The sequence below is a fragment of the Myodes glareolus genome, chromosome 8 (assembly GCF_982192425.1).
Source record: "Myodes glareolus chromosome 8, mMyoGla1.1, whole genome shotgun sequence".
Classification (NCBI taxonomy): Eukaryota; Metazoa; Chordata; class Mammalia; order Rodentia; family Cricetidae; genus Myodes; species Myodes glareolus.
In genome coordinates, this window is record NC_142033.1 from 100,851,635 (window position 1) to 100,871,941 (window position 20,307).

Below are 20,307 nucleotides of genomic sequence, written 5' to 3' on the forward strand. Positions count from 1 at the left end.
ACAAAGCCTGTCAGAGAAAAGAAAGGTCCAGAAAGGGTTCTTGAAGATCCATGAGTGCCTCCTTCTCACCCTCGATGTTGCTTTCTGGGTCTCGTGGCTACACTAGCTCTTCCCTTCTGAATGTGCCTTTAATTCTGTTTCTGCTTTTTAAATTATTGTTTATTACAGTTACTTATTTGTGGGGGTGGGGATCTGCATGTGGAGGTCAGAGGCCAACTTCAGTTTTCCCACGGTGTGGGCCCGGGGGGAGGGGGGTTCAAGTCAGTTCATCAGGCTAAGCCATCTCCCAGCCCTCAGGTAGCCTAGGCTGACTTAAACTAGCTATGTAGCCCAGGTTGGCCTTGAAAACTGCCAGCAATCCTCCTGCCTCAGCTTATTCCCACTTTGGTAGCATCCTCTAATACCTGAACATGCTTAGCTTTGGTGATGTCCGGTTCACTTTTGGTGTATGCGCTGTGGTGCACACATATGTATGAGAGCAGAGCCCAGGGAGCTCAGGGCTGGGATCCCCTGCAGTGGGAGCTGCAGACATTTGTGCTCCTACAGATGTGGGTGCTGGGAATTGAATCCTGAACCATCTCCCTGGTCCCGGGAGTCAAGCCCACCTGCCCACTAAAAACCTGCCCCATGTTGAACTTCCCAAATACAATCTGCCTAGGTAGCATCCTGAGTGCCCACCACAGTCGGCAAATCAGAGCCACCTAAGAATGGCGCAGACAGTTAGCAGCCCACGCCTTTAATCCCAGCACCCGCGAGGCAGAGGCAGGTGGATCTCTGTGAGTTCAAGGCCAACCTGGTCTACAGAGTGAGTTCCAGGATAGTCAGTGCTATGCAGTGAGATCCTGACTCAAACCGAACAAACAAAACAAAACCCAACTCACCAACAAACAAAATTAGTCTGCACCAAGGCGGATGATTATTGTAAATAAGCTTCAGGTCAGACCTCACATTCAAACTGGCCAGAAGAGCGTGTGGGTGTCAATCTTGGTGAAAAGGAAGCAGAACAGAAATCTGGCTGAGTGCATGGCCTTCTCCATTTTTTGAAGCCGGGACAAAAAGCTGTGGGGCTGAGGAACAAAGTTCAATTAGCTCGCGGTTATGGAGGCTGAACTCCAAGACCCTGTTGACGGAACCCCCCTCCCCAGGAGTCACCGACAAACGGCTAACAAAGGGGCAAGAAGAGACAACTGGCCTGAGCTAGGCTTGGACTCAGGATCCTGCCTCAGTCTCACCAGTGCTATTGTGGCAAGTGTGTCTCACCACCAGGCTTGATCTAAATCCTTTTGTTTCCTTGTGTGTGGTGCACACGTGTATGTGTGCATGTATGTGTTTGTTTAAGCCAGAGGACATTCTCCTTACCCTGGAGCCCACTATTTTGGCTAGGCTGGATGCTGGGAGCCCCCACCCACACTGCTGGGTCACCGGCCAGTGTTCCCTCTCTGGGCTTTATCCATCAGCGCTGGGCACAGGGCTTCTGTGCTCGCTCACTGAGTGTATGGCCCACTAAGTCATCTCCAAACTCCTAAATTCCACTGTTTTTTCTTTTTCTTGATTTGGGAGCGGTCTCCCTATGTAGGCCAAGATGACCTCTGCTTCCTGATTATAAGTAAAGTCCTATGCTCCCAGGGTTGGCCCACAACCCCACTTTTAAAGGTCGGCTGGCAGTAGTAGTGGGAAAAAAACCCCAGCTCCACGCAGCCACCACAGCAGCCTGAGCATTTTGCTTAATATTTGGGGGTGTTGGCTCAAGCACACCAAGACTCACTGGTCCAGAAAAAAATTCCAGGATGAAGCAGCAGGCTAGAAGACATTGTAAGGACATCTATCTATGTACTGGGGTGCAGGTGGAGGTTGGAGGACCACATATGTAAGTCTCAGGGATCGAACTCAGGTCTTCAGGCTTCGCAACAATCACTTTTACTTGCTGAGCCATCTCGTTGGTTCCTAAAAGATTTTTTTAATTTAAATTTTTGAAAAAGACTTGTTTTTGTTTTCTGGGCATGTGTGTTTTTCTTGCATGTATATTTGGGCACCAAATTCATGCCTGGGTGCCCACAGAAGGCAGAGGAGGGTATCAATTCCCTGGAACTGTATTTATTTTTGGTGACCTGAGTCCTCTGGAAGAGCCAGTGCTCTTAACTGCTGTCATCTCTCAGCCTACACTTTAGAATAAGACTTTAAAGCTAGGCATGGTGGCGCACGCCTTTAATCCCAGCACTGAGGAGGCAGAGGCAGGCAGATCTCTGTTCAAGGCCAGCCTGGTCTACAGAGTGAGTTCCAGGGCAGCCAGGGCTACACAGAGAAACCCTGTCTTGATCCCGCACCAAAGACTTCAAGCATGAGGGTTAAGAGAGAGAAAGCCAGCAGCATTGGGGGCCAACTTCTCTGATGTGGGCCTTGGTTCCAAGTCTTCACAGAATCTGGGTGGGGTCGAAGCTGCTGAGTTCACAGGGGGATCCTGGGGCATCCACATGAGAACAACCAATGAAGAAAACACCTGGCTCCCGGCCACAGTCTTGTCCGACATCTTTATTCAACAAAGGTCCTCCTTGAGGTTCTCAGAAACTGTCCAGGCTGACCAGGGAAACAAAGCCCTGATCAAGGCCACACACATTGAGGACTTCAGCCTGACATGAAATACGTATATGTGGACAGAGGGACTGGAGAGAGGGCTCAGAGGCCAAGCTGAGCTGCTGCTCAGAACACACGAGGCAAAAGGTGAAAAGTGACATCTTCAAGTTGATATCGACATGTGTGTCATGACCTGCAAGTGTCATCTTAAAGGATGTAAGAAATGTACTAACTGCCGTCAGCTAGCGAGGGGCTCAGGACTCTCAGATCACGGTGAGATGAGAAGCCCCTCTGTCCTCCCTTCCTGCCCTCAAGTGTTACGGGTCTTTCTATGCTTCTGAGGCACCATTTCCCAGAGTCCCCTTGCCAAACACCCGGCTTCCAACCGTGGACCCTCGGGGTTGACTGGTGAGCGCTACGCTTGGTTGACACCCAGATTGTCGTTCTCTCCTGTGCAGCGGTTTGCCTGCAAGAGCAGTTACAGGGGAGTTTGTGGGGACCAGGTCTCTCAGCAGGGTGGGCAATCGACAACCTGGCACCATGGCCCTAGACTTCCAACTCCTCAGATTTATTTGGGAAGCTTTCAGTCCGGGAACAGAGTCTGTGGTCTCTCTCAGGCTCACGTATGTGAAAATGCTTGGCACATGTCTGTTACCCCAGCAGCCAGGGGGCTAAGGCAGGAAGATAATGGGCTTGAAGGGGATCTAGTCTAGCTTGGGCTACTGAGCAAGACCCTGCCTCAAAGAAAAAGAAAAAGTAAAGCTTAGTTTGCTTTAGGCACATAAGCACAAGTGAGCCAGTGTTCACTGGTGCAGTTGCCTGTTCAGTGAATGAATGAATGAAGAGTGGAATCAAAGTCGAAGGGGCCCCAACCTCCTGCCTGCCCCTGCTCACAACTGTGTCCCTGAGTTGTCGGTGTCACCAAAATAAAAGCTGTGAAGGTCCCACGTTTTGACCTGTTCTTAACATACATACATATACATATATATAAATTTGTGTGTGTGTGTGTGTGTGTGTGTGTGTGTGAGAGAGAGAGAGAGAGAGAGAGAGAGAGAGAGAGAGAGAGAGAGAGAAAGGAAGAGAGAAAGAGAGAAAGAGAGAATGGGGGCTCAGCTTTGCGCATACCCCTCATCCCAGCACTAGGGAGGTAGAGAGGAAGGAGGATTAGGAGTTGGAGGCCAGCTTTCGTCACTTAGTGAGTTTGGGTACAGAACACTTGTCTCCAAAAAACGAGGAGACAGGAGAGGAGGTTCCAGGTGACCAGCAATTTCTGCTCTTGCAACTCACAGCCAACTCACAGCCGCCCGTCACTCCGGTGCTAGGAGAGCCGACGCCCTCTTCGGGTTCCTGTGGACATTGCACGCACACTCATCGACAAAAATCTATCCAAAAAGAAAAAGGTTTTCAGTCTATGAGTCGTGGAAGAAGGGAGGGAAGCCGGAGTCCGCTGCTCCTCTTAGATGGTCAACGCCTTCGCGTCTGACGGAATCACCGCAACTTGGAAAATGCGCGCTCCACCGACGCGCTCAACGCGCCGGCCCTCGCGCGCCTCCTCGGAGACAACCCAGAACCGCCCACCTCCAGTCAGGCCCCGCCCTCCCCACAACGATTGGCCAGGCTTTTACTCGAGGGCCTACCCCTCCATCTCTGACGGGCACCACAAGCAGCCAATGGTAAGAGCGCCCGCCCTCTCCGAGGCCGTTGGAGGCGGGCATGGGCGGGCCGTTGGAGGGGGCGGGGCGCGCAGCTTGGTAACCGTTGCCGGGCGCAACGCCCCGCCCCGCAAGTACGGCGCGAGGCCGAAGCGGGCGGGCGCTAGGTGCCGGCGGGCGGGCGGCGGGAGCCGGAGGAGGAGCGGCCGGCGCCGCCACCGCCGCCGCCATAGAGACTGTAGCCGTGGAGACTGTTACTTGCCAACGCGGAGCTACACGCAGCGGCCGCCGCCGCGGGAGCCGCTACCAGAACTCCCAGCCGAACTCCAGGTGAGCGCTGCGGGCCCGGGCGTGGGGCAGCGACTGGCGGGGACCCCGCTGGGGGAGTCGCTGTGGCGAGGGCAGTGGGACCCAGCGCCCCAACTTTGCAGACGCCAACGTCGCCCACTTCTGATCCTTACCAGTGATTTGGGGATCCCTGGACTGGGGGTAACACCGCTCACACTCTTCAAAGTTTGTGAAGTGTAGCGATCTCTTCTTGCGTTTGACGCACTAAATCTAACTTTGAGGGGTGAGGACTCCAAAAGACCCCCTTGTCTCTTATTTTTACCCCGAAACTCCGGGAGCGCGGAGCCACCCCCCCCCCCAAAGTAACTTCTCACTCTCACTACCTTCAAAGCCTGGATTGGAGACTCCCCCAAGTCTGCTCCTCGCTGTCATATCCCCGAAATCTGGGTTGGGGGCTCCCACAGAGCCAGACATTCTCATCCAACTCTAAAAATCAGGGGCATCGTCTCCCCTTTACACTACTGAAATCGGGGTACACTGGGACCCCGGCTGTCATCCCTGAACTTGACTCCGAGGGGATCCTTCTGTTTGCCCCCGAAATTCGGAGCGTCCGGTTTCCTCCTTGACTCAGGCACACTGGATTTGGGGGCACCGCCCCCGGCACCCCTTTCTTGTGCTTTGCTTTGACCAAAATAGTCAGTGTATTTCTTCTGGAAAAGATTCCTCCCCGCCCTTCGCACTCTATTGTCCACCCCAAACTCCCCGGCGCCCCAGATCCTCGGATCCCTTCCCCCGCCGCGTGGAACCCCACAGTACGCGTTTGGGGGTATCTTGGGACCCACGGTCCTTTCCCACGCTGCCCCTGGAATCTCACGCGCATCCGCAGCTTCCTCTTCGTCTCGGGGATCTGCAATCCAGAAAACTTTCCCTAAGGAAAACATTGTGTGAACCGTTTGCAGAAAGCCGGGAGGCCGGCCGGGAGAGTGCGAGTGCGTGCGCGCCGGTGCGTGTGGACCCCACCCGTGCACACTCACGCTCACCCCAAAACAGCCGTGTTTCTCCTCGCCTCTCCCCATTGGCCGTGTCGGCAATCGGGATTCGCTAGAGCAGCGGTTGTCTCCTCCGCTCCCCACTACCCAGCTCAGCCGCCCCAGGACAGACCCCAGGGGGTTGACGCCCGCGGGGGACGAGGGTGGGGGGGAGGGCGCACTGTTAAAGTTCCTGGCCGCTCCACTCCGGAGACCTCATCCCTACTTTAGTCCGTCTAGGGGACACTTTAGTCCCCAGTCATTGCCTTGCTTTGCTCTCAGCTTTACACGGGAATCCTGTTCCACCGAGAAAAATCCTACGATGATTGGGTGTTAAATAATTTTATGAGTTTGTATTACTTGTGCACCGTGTGGCCTCTGACCTTTCCCTTCATGTATGTGTTCTGATCATACACTCCACCACTCACCTATCACTCCCGCCCACTCCTGATGACCCCTCCTCCCAGTTCCTCCTCTACTTTTTGCCTTTTTTTCCTTGAAGAGAGTTGTAATGAGCATGGAATCAGATCCCTCTGAATGAGTTAAAAAAGGGGAATCTGTAGTGTAGGTAAAGTAAGAAATCTGTAGTATAAGGATAAATAAGTATAATATAGAAAATAGAAAATTAAGTAAGAAGCTGTGTGAAGTAGAAAATTATTAAGAAGAAATATTAAGAGAACATTTTTGCCCACTAAGAGGCTGCCACACCCATCTGACCCTGCCAGATAGGAAGGCTGCATCCAGTAACCTTGGTAACAAAAGTAATCTTGCCACACGAGAAGGACCCCACCCTTGTATGTCCAGTTGATACCGATAGCCTAGGACATCTGGCTATCAGAAGGATCGGAAGGGAGACAGGTTCAAACGGGTGGCAATGGTTCCCTCGGCAGTAGCCGCGTTAACTGCCTACATGTCCTCAGGGATCAGATGATTACTGTCAAGTGATTCACTTTTGTTTAACTTTTTACATGCATTTATTTATTGAGTGTGACTACACGCGTGCGCTCACACGCACATGGGTACATGGGTTCCAGGACCTCGGTTCAGCAGGCCTGGCCGCAAGAGCCCTTACCTGCCAAGCCACCTCCGGACTGTGGAATGAGATTTAATTGAAAGTGAAGTAAAGATACTTCCAGAGCCGTCATGTTATTAATAATAAAATAATGACGACACAGAACTTTTTCAAACCTTTCCTGTCATCTTTTTAACCTCTTTGGCCAGCCTGTGGAGGGTGCTTGTTTATTGGGAGGGCTCTTGTGGGTCTGGCGGCTGTCCTGCCCTTCTTCCTGGTTGGGTTCAAGGACTGGAATGGACTGGAAAATCCACCAGGGTGTGCCACACCCGGGCATTCTCCACTTCCACTGGAGAAGTGAGAGCTCGGGCCTCAGGGAAAGAAATCTAAGGCTCCTACCACCAGGCGGTCATATCCAGCGGATTACAAACTGAGGGGCAGGAGCCAGAGAGAGAATTTTGGATACTTTGAATCAGTGATGGTTTAACAATGCTGCAATGTTCTACTGCCTGTCAGGTTGCTCCCTGAGCCCTAGGGCCACAATAGGGCTATAGACGATGTTACCACTCTCAGACTTTAAAATACAGCTTTTAATTCCCTTGCTGCATGAAGAGTCCCTGGTGCCTTAAACTGCATTGGTAGCCGGCTTCTTTCTTTCTTTCTTTCTTTCTTTCTTTCTTTCTTTCTTTCTTTCTTTCTTCCTTTTCTTTCTTTCTTTCTTTTGACAGAGTTTCTCTGTAGCTTTGGAGCCTGTCCTGAAGCTAGCTCTTGTAGATCAGACTGGCCTCAAACTCACAGAGATCCTCCTGCCTCTGCCTCCCGAGTGCTGGGATTAAGGGCGTGCGCTGCCACCGCTCGGCAAGTAGTGGTATTTTCAATCTTTATTATTTCAGTGAGTATGCAGCATCTGTTGTGTGCACAGCGGCGGTCTGAGGACCACTTACAGGAGTTTGCTCTCTCCTTCACCTGGGGATCAAACAAGGGTTATCAGGCTTGGCTGCAAGCCTCTCCCAGTACCAGTGGTGATACCAATATTCATATATGCTTATTAGCACATGCTAATATATTCCTATATTCATTAGTTCATCTATTAAACTAAAGATTGCTTAGCTTGTTAAATCCTTAGCTAGAAGGAATCGCATGTTATATGCTTTGTTTTCTTTGTTTTTTCCCACTTACTTACTGAGGTGCTGGGCTTTGCATATGCTACTCAAGCGTCCCTGCTGCCCAGGCACCCAGCTGTTGTTTTTATTTTTACTGTAGGTTTTGAGATAGTGTCACACTTTTAGACCAGGCTGTCCTAGAACTTGCTGTGTAAACTAGACTGGCTTCGAATTAACCGAAATCTGCTTGCCTCTCTGCGTCCCGAGTGCTCAGATTAAGACATGCACCACCACCCCAACCCTTTACCGGATTTCACTGATGTGTGGGGCTACCCAGCCCACCTACGTTCAGCATTAATGTGTGGATGGGTGGGTGACTGCTCCTTTGTAGATTGTTCCTGATACCTGAGGTTCCTGATACCTGAGTCCAGCTCCCCACAGTCCCCCAAATCCATTCCCCCAATTCCTTACTGTCCTACTAGTGAGCAGCAGCTGGGCACTCAGGTTGTGAAGCCCTCCAGCTGACCTAGCTGCTCCCATGACACACCATCCCTCCAGTGCCGTTTGTCTCCATACTGGAAAATGACAGTGTTTCATGTTGCTCCGTCTCCTCGGTGGTTCTGCCCAGCGCCTTCTGTACTGCTTGTGCACAGTTTATCTGCAGTGCTGAGGACTGAGTCAGGACCACAAATGAGCCGGTCAGGTGCTCACCATTGAGCCATGGCCCCAGCTACAAAAAAAATGCCACTGGAATTTAAACCTCACCAGCAGTGTTGAGTGTCCTCCCCCCACTTCACCCCTGGCCTCGGGCATCATGGTGACCATAAGTTTGCTGGGTGGCCAGCCCACTCGTCAGGGCGGCTTTGACTTCTGAGTTTACCAGCTTTCAGTGCCAATATTGTGATGTCTGGAAGGGAGCCACGGTGAGGCAGGCTGGCTGGCTCATGCCAGGACTTGAACTCAGCCCCCAGGACCAGGCACCAAGCCTTGTGCTCCTCAGCTGTTTCTTACAACCACATTCCTGTCATATGAGGTATAGGCCTGGCAGGTTCTGCCACCCTGCCCAGCACCCTGGCAACTCTGGCTTCTTCTTTTGGGCCCTAGTGAATCCTGTGATTTCCTCCCAAGATGGCTGACTTGGAGGCCATCCTTATAGGCCAGTTTCCTTATAGAGTAAGGGCTTGCTGCTGCTGCTGCTGCTGCTGCGTGCACCCCAAGGATGCCCTGATGAACTTAAGGAGTAGTTAGTATACAGTCTCTAGAACAGGTGGAGTGGAGGACAGCTCGTGGTTAAGAGCACTCATGCACGCGAGGCTCTTGTGGAGGTCCTGGGTTTGGTTCCTGCCTCCACACACAACCCTGTTCAGTCCCGGGGATCTGATGTCCTCGTCTGCCCTCCCTAGGCACCAGGCATTCTCATCATGCACAGATGCAGGGCAGGCAAAACGTCCGTACACATAAAGTGATAAAATGTAAAGATAAAGTGACCGGTGGGGCTCAGTAGGTGATCATTTACCTGCTATACACAAAGCCCTGGGCTCCAGAAGCCAGGTGTGTGGAGCATGCCTGTTAACCAGCACTGGGGAGGCAGAGGCAGAAGGATCAGGGGTTCAAGGTTAACTTTGATTAAATAATGAAGGCCAGCCTGGGTTACATGAGACCACCCCCAAGATAGATGTTTTGTGGCCTCACATGATTAGATATTACACATTAGGTCATGAAGATCAGGAAGTACAAAAGCCCTGGCGTAGTGCAGTGTTGGATCCACTGGGGGGCTGGGTACCACCTGCTGATTGGAGGAAGGTGAGGTAGGGGTGGAGCCATGGAGATCGGCTGGCATGTGTGAGGTGGGGGTGTTGAGCTGTGTCCTGGAAGGGCTGCCTGTGTCCAGGGCTCATCAGATGCCAGCCACCATTCTGTCAGCAGACCTCAGCGTGGTTGTCAGTGGCTGAGGAGGGAAAGGACACAGCCATGTTTTCAGGAAACTTCCCAAACTGCCTAAGCAGGGGTTGTTAACGATGACTCTTGGGTCAAAGCCTGTTGGTTATTTTTAGATTGTGTGTGTGGCAGGGTGGCTGTTGTATACCAGGGTAGCCTCAGATTTGCTGTGTAGCTAAGGATGACCTTAAGCTCCTCATCATACTCTCGTCTCCTCCTGAGTGCTGGGATGACAGGCAAGTGCCACCACACCCTGTTTAGGGCTCCTTACGTGATAAGTACTCTACCACTGAGCTCGGACCCCAGAATCCTTCACGTAGAGGCAGTGACAGACACAAACATCTGTGACACAGAAGAATGTGACCATCCGGTCCGAGCTGCGTCTGCCTGGCCCTTCGCTGTCTTTGTATCTTGCTGGGCTGGAGGCCTCTGGGGTCAGAGCTTCTGCTATCCATACTGGAGACTGCAGCCGCAGTGGGAGAGGTGACAAGGACCAAGGTGTCTGTCCCCAAGGGCTCTCCAGGGTCTGGGTGCTTACCACGGTGTCCCAGACCCTGAGGAAAGTGACCTTCTGGGTATTTGGATTCAGGGCCAGTCAAAGCCTGTCAATTCAGTGACCTCGGATGTGGAGGGGCCATGCAGCCAGCTGTGTGCTCAGGACACTGAGGGGCAGCAGTGATATAGGGAGCTGAGGGGGGGAAGCATCCATAGGATGAGGGGAATCCAAGCCAGAGGTCAGGCTTCAGGGGTGTATGCTGATGTGAACGAGGTTTCAGAATGGATGGACAATGAGAGAGAATCAAGGACGGAGGAATCAGTGACATCCACCCAACTCACAGCAGGCCCGTGTCATAGCTGTGACCACCTTCATCTCCAGAGCCCCCTTCTGCCCTGATGAAGCTCTGAAGCTCAGCACCAGCTTTCAGCCCCTGGCACCACAGTCTCAGCTCCTGTCACTGTGGTTCTGGGGATGTTGGGACCTCCTGGAGGCAGGCTCCTGTGTCTGGCTCATTTTAAATGAGCATTGTGTCCTCAAGGTCCCTCTTTGCTGGCCGGATGGCTCATCTTGTTAACTCAACTGCAGCTGGAGCTAATTAAAACCTGAGCAGCTGGGTACACCTAGCTCAGACCCACCCTGAATCTGGGCCAAATCAATCTTCAGGTAGCGCCCCATGTGAAGGGATGTGGGGAAGAATGGCTGTGCTTTCTGTTGCTCACCCTCAGACTCGTTGGCAAGTTTATTTATCTTGATGGTTCCGCTGATGGTGTTGGAACCCACTTCTTCAGGATCCCATGGACTGAAACCTGGCAGCTCTGGGACCTCCCTGGCCTCCGGCACCAGATGTCCAGTCTCGGGACCAAAGAACCACTGCGGCCACATCAGGAGACAGCACGGTTGGATGACTCAGACCAGAGCCTGTGAGCAACTCTAATCAGTCCATGTATGTGCGTGTTCATTCTGTCAGCTCTGCTCCTTAGGGAACCCTGGGAAATCGGCTGCATCAAGTATAAGACTTTTCTTCATTCTCATGGTTGAGTGTGGATGGGTTACATTATGCCTGTGCCTTTGTCCATCCACCCATCCTCCGCTCATCATTTCACACACCCACCCACCCATCCATCAATCATCTGCCCATCGGCCCACCCATCCATCCACCGCTGTTTCCACCCGGACACTGAGTCACGTTGAACCGAGGTCTCTGAACAGAACGAGCTAAGTGGAGTAGATGGCAGAGGAAGGAGGAAATCTCTTCCCAGACTGAACACCAAGAAGACCAGAAAGATCAAAGCAGAGAAATCTCCGGAGGGGAAGGGGCTGTGTCCTAGAAAGACAAGGTGGCTCGCTTGCCTCAGTCCTGGCTCACTTGTGGAAGTAGCAGGTGTCAGGCTCCTCCTAGCCCTGCCATCTTGTTCCCGGCAAACGGTTTACCTCTGAGAAACACCACGTTGTCCAGAATACATTCGGTTCAAAAGGTGGTCTGTAGGCTACATTCTTGAAAGAAGTTTCTAGAAATGAGTGCTACTTTCTCCGTGTACCTGCCTGTCTTTCCTGCCTCTCGTCTTGGGATGCCACCAGCGGATCAGAAACGCACAGGAGCTTCGGGTTCCCAGGACGGTAAAGTTCTGATTTGAACACATTCCCCCTACTTTTCTAGAAAATTCCTTCGGGCCTTTCTTTTCTGTCCAGTGTTCTGAAGTCAGTGTCCGTTCAGCAAATACTTGTGTGCCCAATCAACCACCATCTGAGGTCCTTAAATTGAGTGACTGCCCGTGTTTCACCATGTGGCAAGCTAAGGGCAGAAGGTGCTGGGGAGGCGGTCGCATGTTAGCAACCCCTGTGAGAGCCGGGCCTGGGTTCCTGGAGTGCATGCTGTGTGAGTCCTTAAAAGACCTGCAGAAGCCTACCTAGTCTTCCCAGCCGGGGGACTGCCAACCATGCTTCTAGCCTCGCATAGGCCAAAGATGGCGCCCCCAGCAATTTCCTATCAGGACCGACCCTTCTGCCTCAAATGCGCATGAGTACCGGAGGCCGGCGGACCTGCGGGTGAGGGCATCTTCCACTCTGGGGACCGCGGATGGAACCCCGGGTGTGAGGCTTGGCGGCAGGTGCCTTTATTGCTGAGCCCTTAGTGGCATATGTGCGCATGCCCACACCGTGGAACCCCTGGGGCGCAGGTGGCCAGAGTTACACATTTTTTTTCCAGAAAGTTTCCAGAATCTCAAAGCGCGGATGAAGTCCTAGTGCGCGAGTGTAGAGGACTGAGCATACAGTGGAGACTATTAAGTGCTTGGTTATGCTTGACCAATGGCAGTGCCCAGATTCCCCGCTTGGTCTAGGTTGGGAGTTTCCGGTGATTTCACTGTGTTTAAAACTGAATGCGGAACAAATACAGACCTTGGACAGACAGAGCAGTTCTGTCTTCTGTTCCAATATCCATCCATCCCGAAACCAGAGGAGAGTTAGGAAGAAACTCCCAAGGGTTGCAATTTTATTTCTTTATTACATCTTTTCCATTTATTTGTTGAGATTGTAATACTTTATTACATTTTGAAAGTTATTTTGATGTCTGTGTGTAGAAGTCAGAGACAGCTTTTAGGAATTGGGTCTGTCCTTCCATCATGTGGGTCCCAAGGCCAGAACTCAGCTCGGCAGGCTTAGTTAGCATCAAGCGGCTTTCCCCCTGAGCCCTCTGGCAAGTTGGTAGGAGCTGCAGGGTCATCTCGGAAGTTGGTCCTGGGAGGAAGTAGCTGCTGGATTGGAGAGAGCTGTTAAAAGTTCTATTTGATTTTGTAAATCAGAGTTCTTGGACTATGCTACCTATGTACCCCAGGGTCTGCACTCTCCCTCAGCAACTCAGCTCTCTCTTGCCCTGGAGTGTGGGTCTTGGGATGTTAGAGACACAGAGCCCCCACCCACTTTCTCCCCCCCCCCCCGTGACTCCCTGTTGAGCTAGATGTCCATTATGAAAGAACAATCTATACCAAGTGTTAATATGCTATACTGAGAAGGTGTAAAGTTTCCTGAGTGTCTGTTTTGCTGCTGTTTTATAGACCTCAAACCCCAGCATCTGTTGCCTAGCAAATACCTACTCCGGATCATAGATAGCCCAAGGCTGACCTCTAGCTCTGAGTTACTGAGGATGACTCTGAACTCTTTGCTTCCACCTCCCAAGGGCTAGATATAAGGTAATGCGGTGCTGGGGGTGGAAGCCAGGGTCACACACATGCTAGCAAGTTCTCTCCCCATGGCCACAGCCTGTGATACTCAAAGTAGAAAACAGTTAAAGAGATGGGCTGAAGCGGACAGTGGTGGCACACACCTTTAATCCCAACACTCAGGAGGCAAAGGCAGGCTGATCTCAGTGAGTTCAAGGCCACCCTGGTTTACAGAGTGAGTTCCAGGACAGCCAAAGCTACACAGAAAAACCCTGTCTCGAAAAACTGGAAAAAAGATAGAGATGGGTTTAGTTCAGAAGTTAAGCAACACTCTAGAATACCCCAGTGAGGGGTTGGGGTGTGGTCAGGGTAGAGCCCTGCCTAGAATCCCCTAATGAGGGACTGGGGGTGTGGTCAGGGGGTGGAGCCCTGCCTAGAATCCCCTAGTGAGGGGCTGGGGGGCGTGGTCAGGGTAGAGCCCTGCCTAGAATCCCCTAGTGAGGGGCTGGGGGCGTGATCAGGGTGGAGCCCTGCCTAGAATCCCCTAGTGAGGGGCTGGGGGCGTGGCCAGGGTAGAGCCCCGCCTAGAATCCCCTAGTGAGGGGCTGGGGGAGTGGTCAGGGTGGAGCCCTGCCTAGAATCCCCTAGTGAGGGGCTGGAGGCTTGGTCAGGATGTGGAGCCCCCGCCTAGAATCCCCAGTGAGGGGCTGGGGTGTGATCAGGGTGGAGCCCCGCCTAGAATCCCCAGTGAGGGGCCACCTAACAAGTGAGGCCTGAGTTTTTTCTAAACACAGCAAAATAAACAAACAAGAAACCCCAGCAAGTTCAAGGATAGCAAAATACTGCTGATTGTTTTCCAGTGGTGCATAAGGCAGATTCCTGCAGCTGGCCCTCAGCACCCCTGTGCCTTGTGGCTACTGGCATCTTGTTGTTCTGGCTTCTTAAGGTACTCCATGGCTGTTAGCGATGTTCCTTGGTCTTGGATGAGGTGCTGCAGCTGGGTATCTGAGGCTGACTTTGGGACCCTCTGCCTCTTGAGCTGTTTACCAGAATGGAGGAAATTGTCTTTTCATGGGGCAGTGTCTCACTAGGTTGCCCAGGCTGGCTTCAAATTCCCGTCCATCCTCCTGCCGGTGTCCACTGCCCATGGGCCAGACCACTGCCGCTGGTATTTCTCGGTTGTAGCTAAAAGCAGTGTGTGTAGGCACAGCCAGGGCCATGTGCCAATAAAACTTTATTTGTGGATGCTGAACTGTGAGTTTCCTTTTATTTGAACTTGTCATAAAACATTTTGATTTTTGATGCTTTCCAACCACTTGAAAGAAATGTGAAACCCTAGGTCGCTGGCAGATGATGCAGAAACAAACAGCTGGTGACCAGATTTGTACAGCAGCCGTGGTTCCATGGTGACTGTGTCCATGGTGACTGTGGGTCAGACTGTGAGTGACCGTGTCCTTGGTGACGGTGGGTCAGACTGTGAGTGACCATGTCCATGGTGACAGTGGGTCAGACGGTGGGTGACTGTGTCCATGACTGTGGGTCAGACTGTGGGTGACCGTGTCCATGGTGACAGTGGGTCAGATGGTGGGTGACCGTGTCCATGGTGACGATGGGTCAGAACCTTGGATCAGCATTCATGGTCTCCCTTAACTCCTGAGCCACATCCCAAGGAAGCTTACCCCTTCCCCCCACTTCCTCCCCTCCCTCCCTCCCTCCCTCCCTCCCCTGGGGTTCCATGTATTCCAGGCTGGCATCAAAGTCCCTCTGTAACTGAGGCTGACCTTGAACTCTGCCTCTGCCTCCTGAGTGCTGGATGACTGGCATGGGCCCCATCGTTAAGTGGTGCTGGGGATGAACCTAAGAGTTCATGTGTGCTAGACTCTACCCACTAAGGTCCCTCAGCCTAACATTCCTGCTCTAGGCCCAGCTCTGGCTTTTGATACAGTCACAACAACTTTGTGTAACCATTACCACCAGAACATTCCATCACTCTCAAAGAAACCCCATCTCCTGTACAGCCCTCTCCATCCATCACCCCGTGAATTCACTTCCGGTCTCTGGGTTTCCCTGGACATCTGTTGCAGACCCCCACACCCTCTGGCCTTCTTTAAGTCGCTGTCCTTGGGGCCAGAGCTGTAGCAGGCATCCAAGGCTGAACTGATACTGCCTTGTTATTTTGCATGGAAAGAATGCACCTCTGGCAGCCTGGCAGCCGCATTCCTGCCCTCTGTCCTTCTGGCTGTTCTGCTGATTGTGCTTCAGCCTTGCTGCCTGTGTTTCTGTTGTGCGGATGTGCCCTGGGGTGGCCACTAGCTCTGGATCAGAGGCACATGTGGCACTGCCTGTGTCCCAGAAGGAAGCAACTGATTCCAGGCCTTCTTGCCTTGGACCATCTCCTCCTACTGCCCTGCAGATGAGGTGACTCCACTGCCATCCTTGCCTCCACGCCCACCACATGTATGTTCTTTCCCATTCATGGCCTCCCTGCCCAGTGCACTCACAGTTTTCTACATGTTCCAGAATGTCAGGTAATCGGTCCTGTGACCGGCTGATGAAAACCTGTGCTGTCCCCAGCAGCAGAAACACTCGGATGCTATCTTGCATCCTGAAGGCACAAGAGAAGGTTCTAGAGCCCTTGAGGCCCCTCCCTGAGCCACACCTCACCGTGTCAGGTCTACCCCACCCACTCATGGTCCCCACGTGCCTGGCTACATTCCTTAGTAGGAACTGCACCCCTGAACCCCTGCCAGGCTGGTTCCACCCCACAGGCCCATGCTTGTCGCTCTGAGTACACCAGAGCTGGAGGAGCAGCCAGGCTTCCTGTCCCTCCAGTCCTCACTGGGGTGGGTGACAGGTGGGTGACATGTCCCTCTGCACACCCATCGCCAAAGCAGGCATCCTACTCCTGTGAGTGTGGTCACCTGCAGCCTGAGGACCGTGCCACAGTGTCCTGCCCAGTGAAGGGCTCTGCAAAGACACACTTGCTGCCCCAGGTGACAGAAACACAGCCCTAGTATCATCTGTCCCCTCTCGTTTTAAAAGTCAATTGATAATATTTTGAAAATACGTTCATTCTGAGACACTAATCTCAAATATTTTCTTCTGTCTTACCCATAAATAACCTAGAAACTTTTAGAATCTTCCAGAAACTTGTAGAATCTTCCAGAAACTACCAGTTTCGATCCCCCATCACTGTACTCTAGTGGTAAGGTTCACTGCAGCTTGACCCAGAAGGCTGGAAATCTTGGCTTGTCTTGTTTTGGGATCCGCATTGTGCAGTACCCCTTCCCCCTCCACTCTCCTCCCCATTCACCCCTCAGGCTGGACTATTTATGGGCCTTGCCTAAGCAAGTGTTTGGCAGCCCAAGCAGCCTTTCTAAAACAGGTCAGCCGCCCCCCTCCCTCCCTCCTGCAGGAGACCTCCCCCAAGGCCTCTGCACTTGTTTGGTCCCCAGGTCACTGCTGCAAAGGTCAGAAGGATTTTGACTCTGACTTCTAACGCCGGATTGTCTCTTGGTCACGGTGATGCATGTGTGCCTTCTCTGAGGAAAACAGCCACCCTGCTCTGGGGGTTAGTGATCCTCAACACTTAGTCAACATATGGAAATAAAAATCCATATTCCATATAAAATAAAGTTAACCTTTAAATTTTTTATTTCTGCATTTGTGCGTCCACCTGTGTGCAGAGGTCAAAGGACAACTTGCTTCATTTCATTCTGTCTCCTACCATAGGGGTCCCAGGGATTGAACTCCGACCCTCAGGCCTGGCAGCAAGCCCTTTATCCATTGAGCCAGCTCGCTGGTCCTTTTCCTGTTTTGTTCTCTACTTTCAGATGCCAAGGTTACAGGCATGCATCACCTGAACTTCTGTCTACCTCCTCTTTACATAAAAAGTACTGTGCACACAAATTTTTTAATTTTCGAAAGACATTTGAAATACAATCAGGTAATTAACACTGAATTAATAAGCTCGCTAATGTTTTGTGCTGTGATGATTTTACCGTGAGTGTAATTACCCACATTAAAACACATAGCTGCCTGTTGCTTCCATTTAAGTTCATGATTAATTACTTCACCCTTCATTCAGCAAGCGCAGCCTTAGCCAGCTGCCCTGTGGGACGCTGTGAGACAGGCCTTGGTGCACCATGAGGGGAGAAAGCCTTTGTACTGGGCCTGGTGATGCAGGTGTCCGTGAAATGAAGACCAGAGACACTTGAGCATGAACTCAATGTCTTAGCCTCTTGGCCGCAGGGGCTCAACCTCTGTGCACTGAAGGCTTTCCTAGCCTTACAGCAGTTTTATTTTTTCCTGTGTTTACACTTTAGCTAGTTGATTTTCATATCTCAAAACAGATTGAATGAAACTTCCAAAAATACAATGCCAAGTGCAAATACCTGATTCATGAGGTACCATGGTTTTTCCAGAATTCCTCTAAACCAAGTTTTGCATTGGGTTTGTTTCCAGGGGGAAAACTCCCAGACAAGATTCACATAGGTATCTGTAGCACAAAAGATGGATTAGGGCTGGGTGCTGACTCCAGAGCTAGGCCAGGGATGGCCCAGCAGGGGATTGTGGCTCCTGGCTAGAGAAAGAAGCTTGTTAACCCTCTAGCGCTAGCCCAGCAGGACTCTCTGTTACACTGGAGAATTCCAAGACCAGCCTGGGCTGGTGGTGGTGGCAGCATGCCTTTAGTCCCAACAGTCGGGAGATGGGCTGGCAGATCTCTGTGAATTCAAGGCCAGACTGGACAGGCCCCAAAGCTGCAAAATTCATTTGGAGAGAGGAAGTAAATCCTTGCTCTCCATGGGCTCTAACTCCCCTCTACCCCTCATGTTCTCCTCACTCTGTCATAGATGGGACAGTGCAAGCTGTCCTTCAGAAAAAGGGTTCCCTCCAAGGACAAGACCACCCCAACAGCCCCACAGCTCGGTGCTCTGCACTTGAGTGGCTGCTTTGAGAGAGTCCATGTGGATGATGAACTACAAAAATACTCACTGGGCCAACCCTTTATTGGGATAGTTTGTTTTTGAATTGCTTGTGTGTGTTGGGGTGGGGTGCAGTGGATGAGCTGGGTTCCAGCACTGAGGACTGAGTTCAGTTCCCATTGGTGTCCCCAGTGTGCACTCACTGGGCCCCTGCTCTGTGCTGAGCCCGCAGGCAGACTCTGTGCTGTGGTCATGTGCTCACTGCCTTCCATTCACTCCAACCGCCAAAGCTTGCTTGATTTTCTCCGCTAATCAGGAAAGACACCAAGGGGACAGGAGTTTTGAGACACTGGCCAAGGTCACCTAGCCAAAATGCAGATCAGGTGACCTTGACCTGTGCATCCTCTGAACCTAGGTCCAGCTCTCCATGGCCATAGTTCTTATTCCCTCCCATCTTCCACCTCCTCTTGTCAGTTTCTAGCTGCTCCACCATTGGCTGGGAGGAACACTCTCTTCTGGGTCCTCTGCCTTATTCTTCTGGGGACCCCACGACTCCCAAGAAGCAAACCCGGTCTCTTCCTTAAGTTCAGCCTCTAGCCTGGCTTGCACCCAAGTTCCAGACTCAGTGTCTACCCCTTGGGCAGCTACCCTTGGGTGTCAGCTAACAACACTCAAGGCTCTTGCTGCTGCATGGGTGTCTGGGCCTGCCTCATCTGTCACTTGTCTCTCCATCCCTCTAATGTCTGGTGTCAGGGCAGCCTCCCCTGCTTTCTCCCTCTGCCTCGGAGTTCCCGGGACCAGAGTGTGGCACTGCCAAGGTCTTGTTGGCTCTGGACCAGCCAGTGTTCTCTGCATGGCAGCTGCTGATACTTCTAAATATGTGCCACAGTGTCCTGAGACACCTTCCAGTGGCTTCTCATCACACCCATGGCAGTTGGGGGGGGAAGCTTTCATGGGGACCCATGTATATCCTCCTCTATCTTATCCTTCATCTCTTTCCCTGTTCTCTCCTCCATCCCCTCCTCCACCTCCTCCATCTCCTCCTCTATCCCCTCCTCCTCCATCCCATCCTCCTCCATCTCCTCCTCCGCCCCCTCCTCCTTCATCTCCTCCTCCTCCATCTCCTCCTCTCCATCTCCTCCACCTCCTCCTCCGTCATCTCCTCCTCCATCTCCTTTGGTCTGCCATCTTTTTTTTTGCAGATGTGTTTGTCATCTGACTTTCCATGACCTTGGTGTCACCTGCCTCCTCCCCCTGAAATATCACCCACAAGTTTAAGATGGTCTGCTCAATTCCTATCAGGTTTCTTAAAGCTTGGAGCAGCACATGGCAAACATCTGTAGAGTGAGTGTGTGACGGATGGCCAAGCCCCAGGCTCCTAGAGTGGGATGCGCTGTGGGTGGTCTTAGGGCTCTGGACATGCAGGGACATAAGAAGGTTTTGCAATGACAGGAGTGCTAATGTTCTGACTCCTGGTGAGCATGGCACAGGGTAGAGGGAGGAAAGATGGCCGACTGTTCCTCTGTCCCTGTGCGTCTGTCCTCATGTCAACGTCAGTGACAGTCTCGGTTGTCTGTGTGACCCACTGTCTTGTCTGTCTGTGTGACCCACTGTCTTGTCTGTCTGTGTGACCCACTGTCTTGTCTGTCTGTGTGACCCACTATCTTGTCTGTCTGTCTGTGTGACCCACTGTCTTATTGTCCATCTGTGTGACCCACTGTCTTGTCTGTCTGTGTGACCCACTGTCTTGTCGTCTGTCTGTGTGACCCACTGTCTTGTCTGTCTGTGTGACCCACTATCTTGTCTGTCTGTGTGACCCACTGTCTTGTCTGTCTGTGTGACCCACTGTCTTGTCTGTCTGTGTGACCCACTGTCTTGTCTGTCTGTGTGACCCACTATCTTGTCTGTCTGTGTGACCCACTATCTTGTCTGTCTGTCTGTGTGACCCACTGTCTTGTCTGTCTGTCTGTGTGACCCACTGTCTTGTCTGTCTGTGTGACCCACTGTCTTGTCTGTCTGTGTGACCCACTATCTTGTCTGTCTGTGTGACCCACTGTCTTGTCTGTCTGTGTGACCCACTGTCTTGTCTGTCTGTGTGACCCACTGTCTTGTCTGTCTGTGTGACCCACTGTC

At 52.1% G+C, this 20,307-nt stretch overlaps 1 protein-coding gene and 1 long non-coding RNA gene across 7 annotated transcripts in view; one reads left to right on the top strand and one right to left on the bottom strand.

Annotated features, from left to right (window-relative positions):
- Positions 1–897: 897 nt before the first annotated feature.
- On the bottom strand, positions 898–4,074 carry LOC125395818 (uncharacterized). Its single transcript, XR_007230666.3, has 2 exons — positions 3,859–4,074; positions 898–1,067 (listed from the first exon to the last, which is right to left on the bottom strand). It is a non-coding gene; the product is annotated as an uncharacterized LOC125395818 (long non-coding RNA).
- A 295-nt stretch (positions 4,075–4,369) lies between these two features.
- Rfx2 (regulatory factor X2) overlaps positions 4,370–20,307 on the top strand; it is a 61,705-nt gene continuing 45,767 nt past the window's right edge. For 4 of the 6 annotated variants that reach the window (XM_087909249.1, XM_087909250.1, XM_087909251.1 and 1 more), the window contains exons 1-2: positions 4,370–4,553; positions 10,880–11,708. In XM_087909249.1, the coding sequence (XP_087765375.1) occupies positions 11,606–11,708 (103 nt within the window). In that variant the 5' untranslated portion in view covers positions 4,370–4,553; positions 10,880–11,605. The remainder of the gene's footprint in view (positions 4,554–10,879; positions 11,709–20,307) is intronic. The other 2 variants (XM_087909253.1, XM_087909252.1) reach the window with 2 other exon arrangements.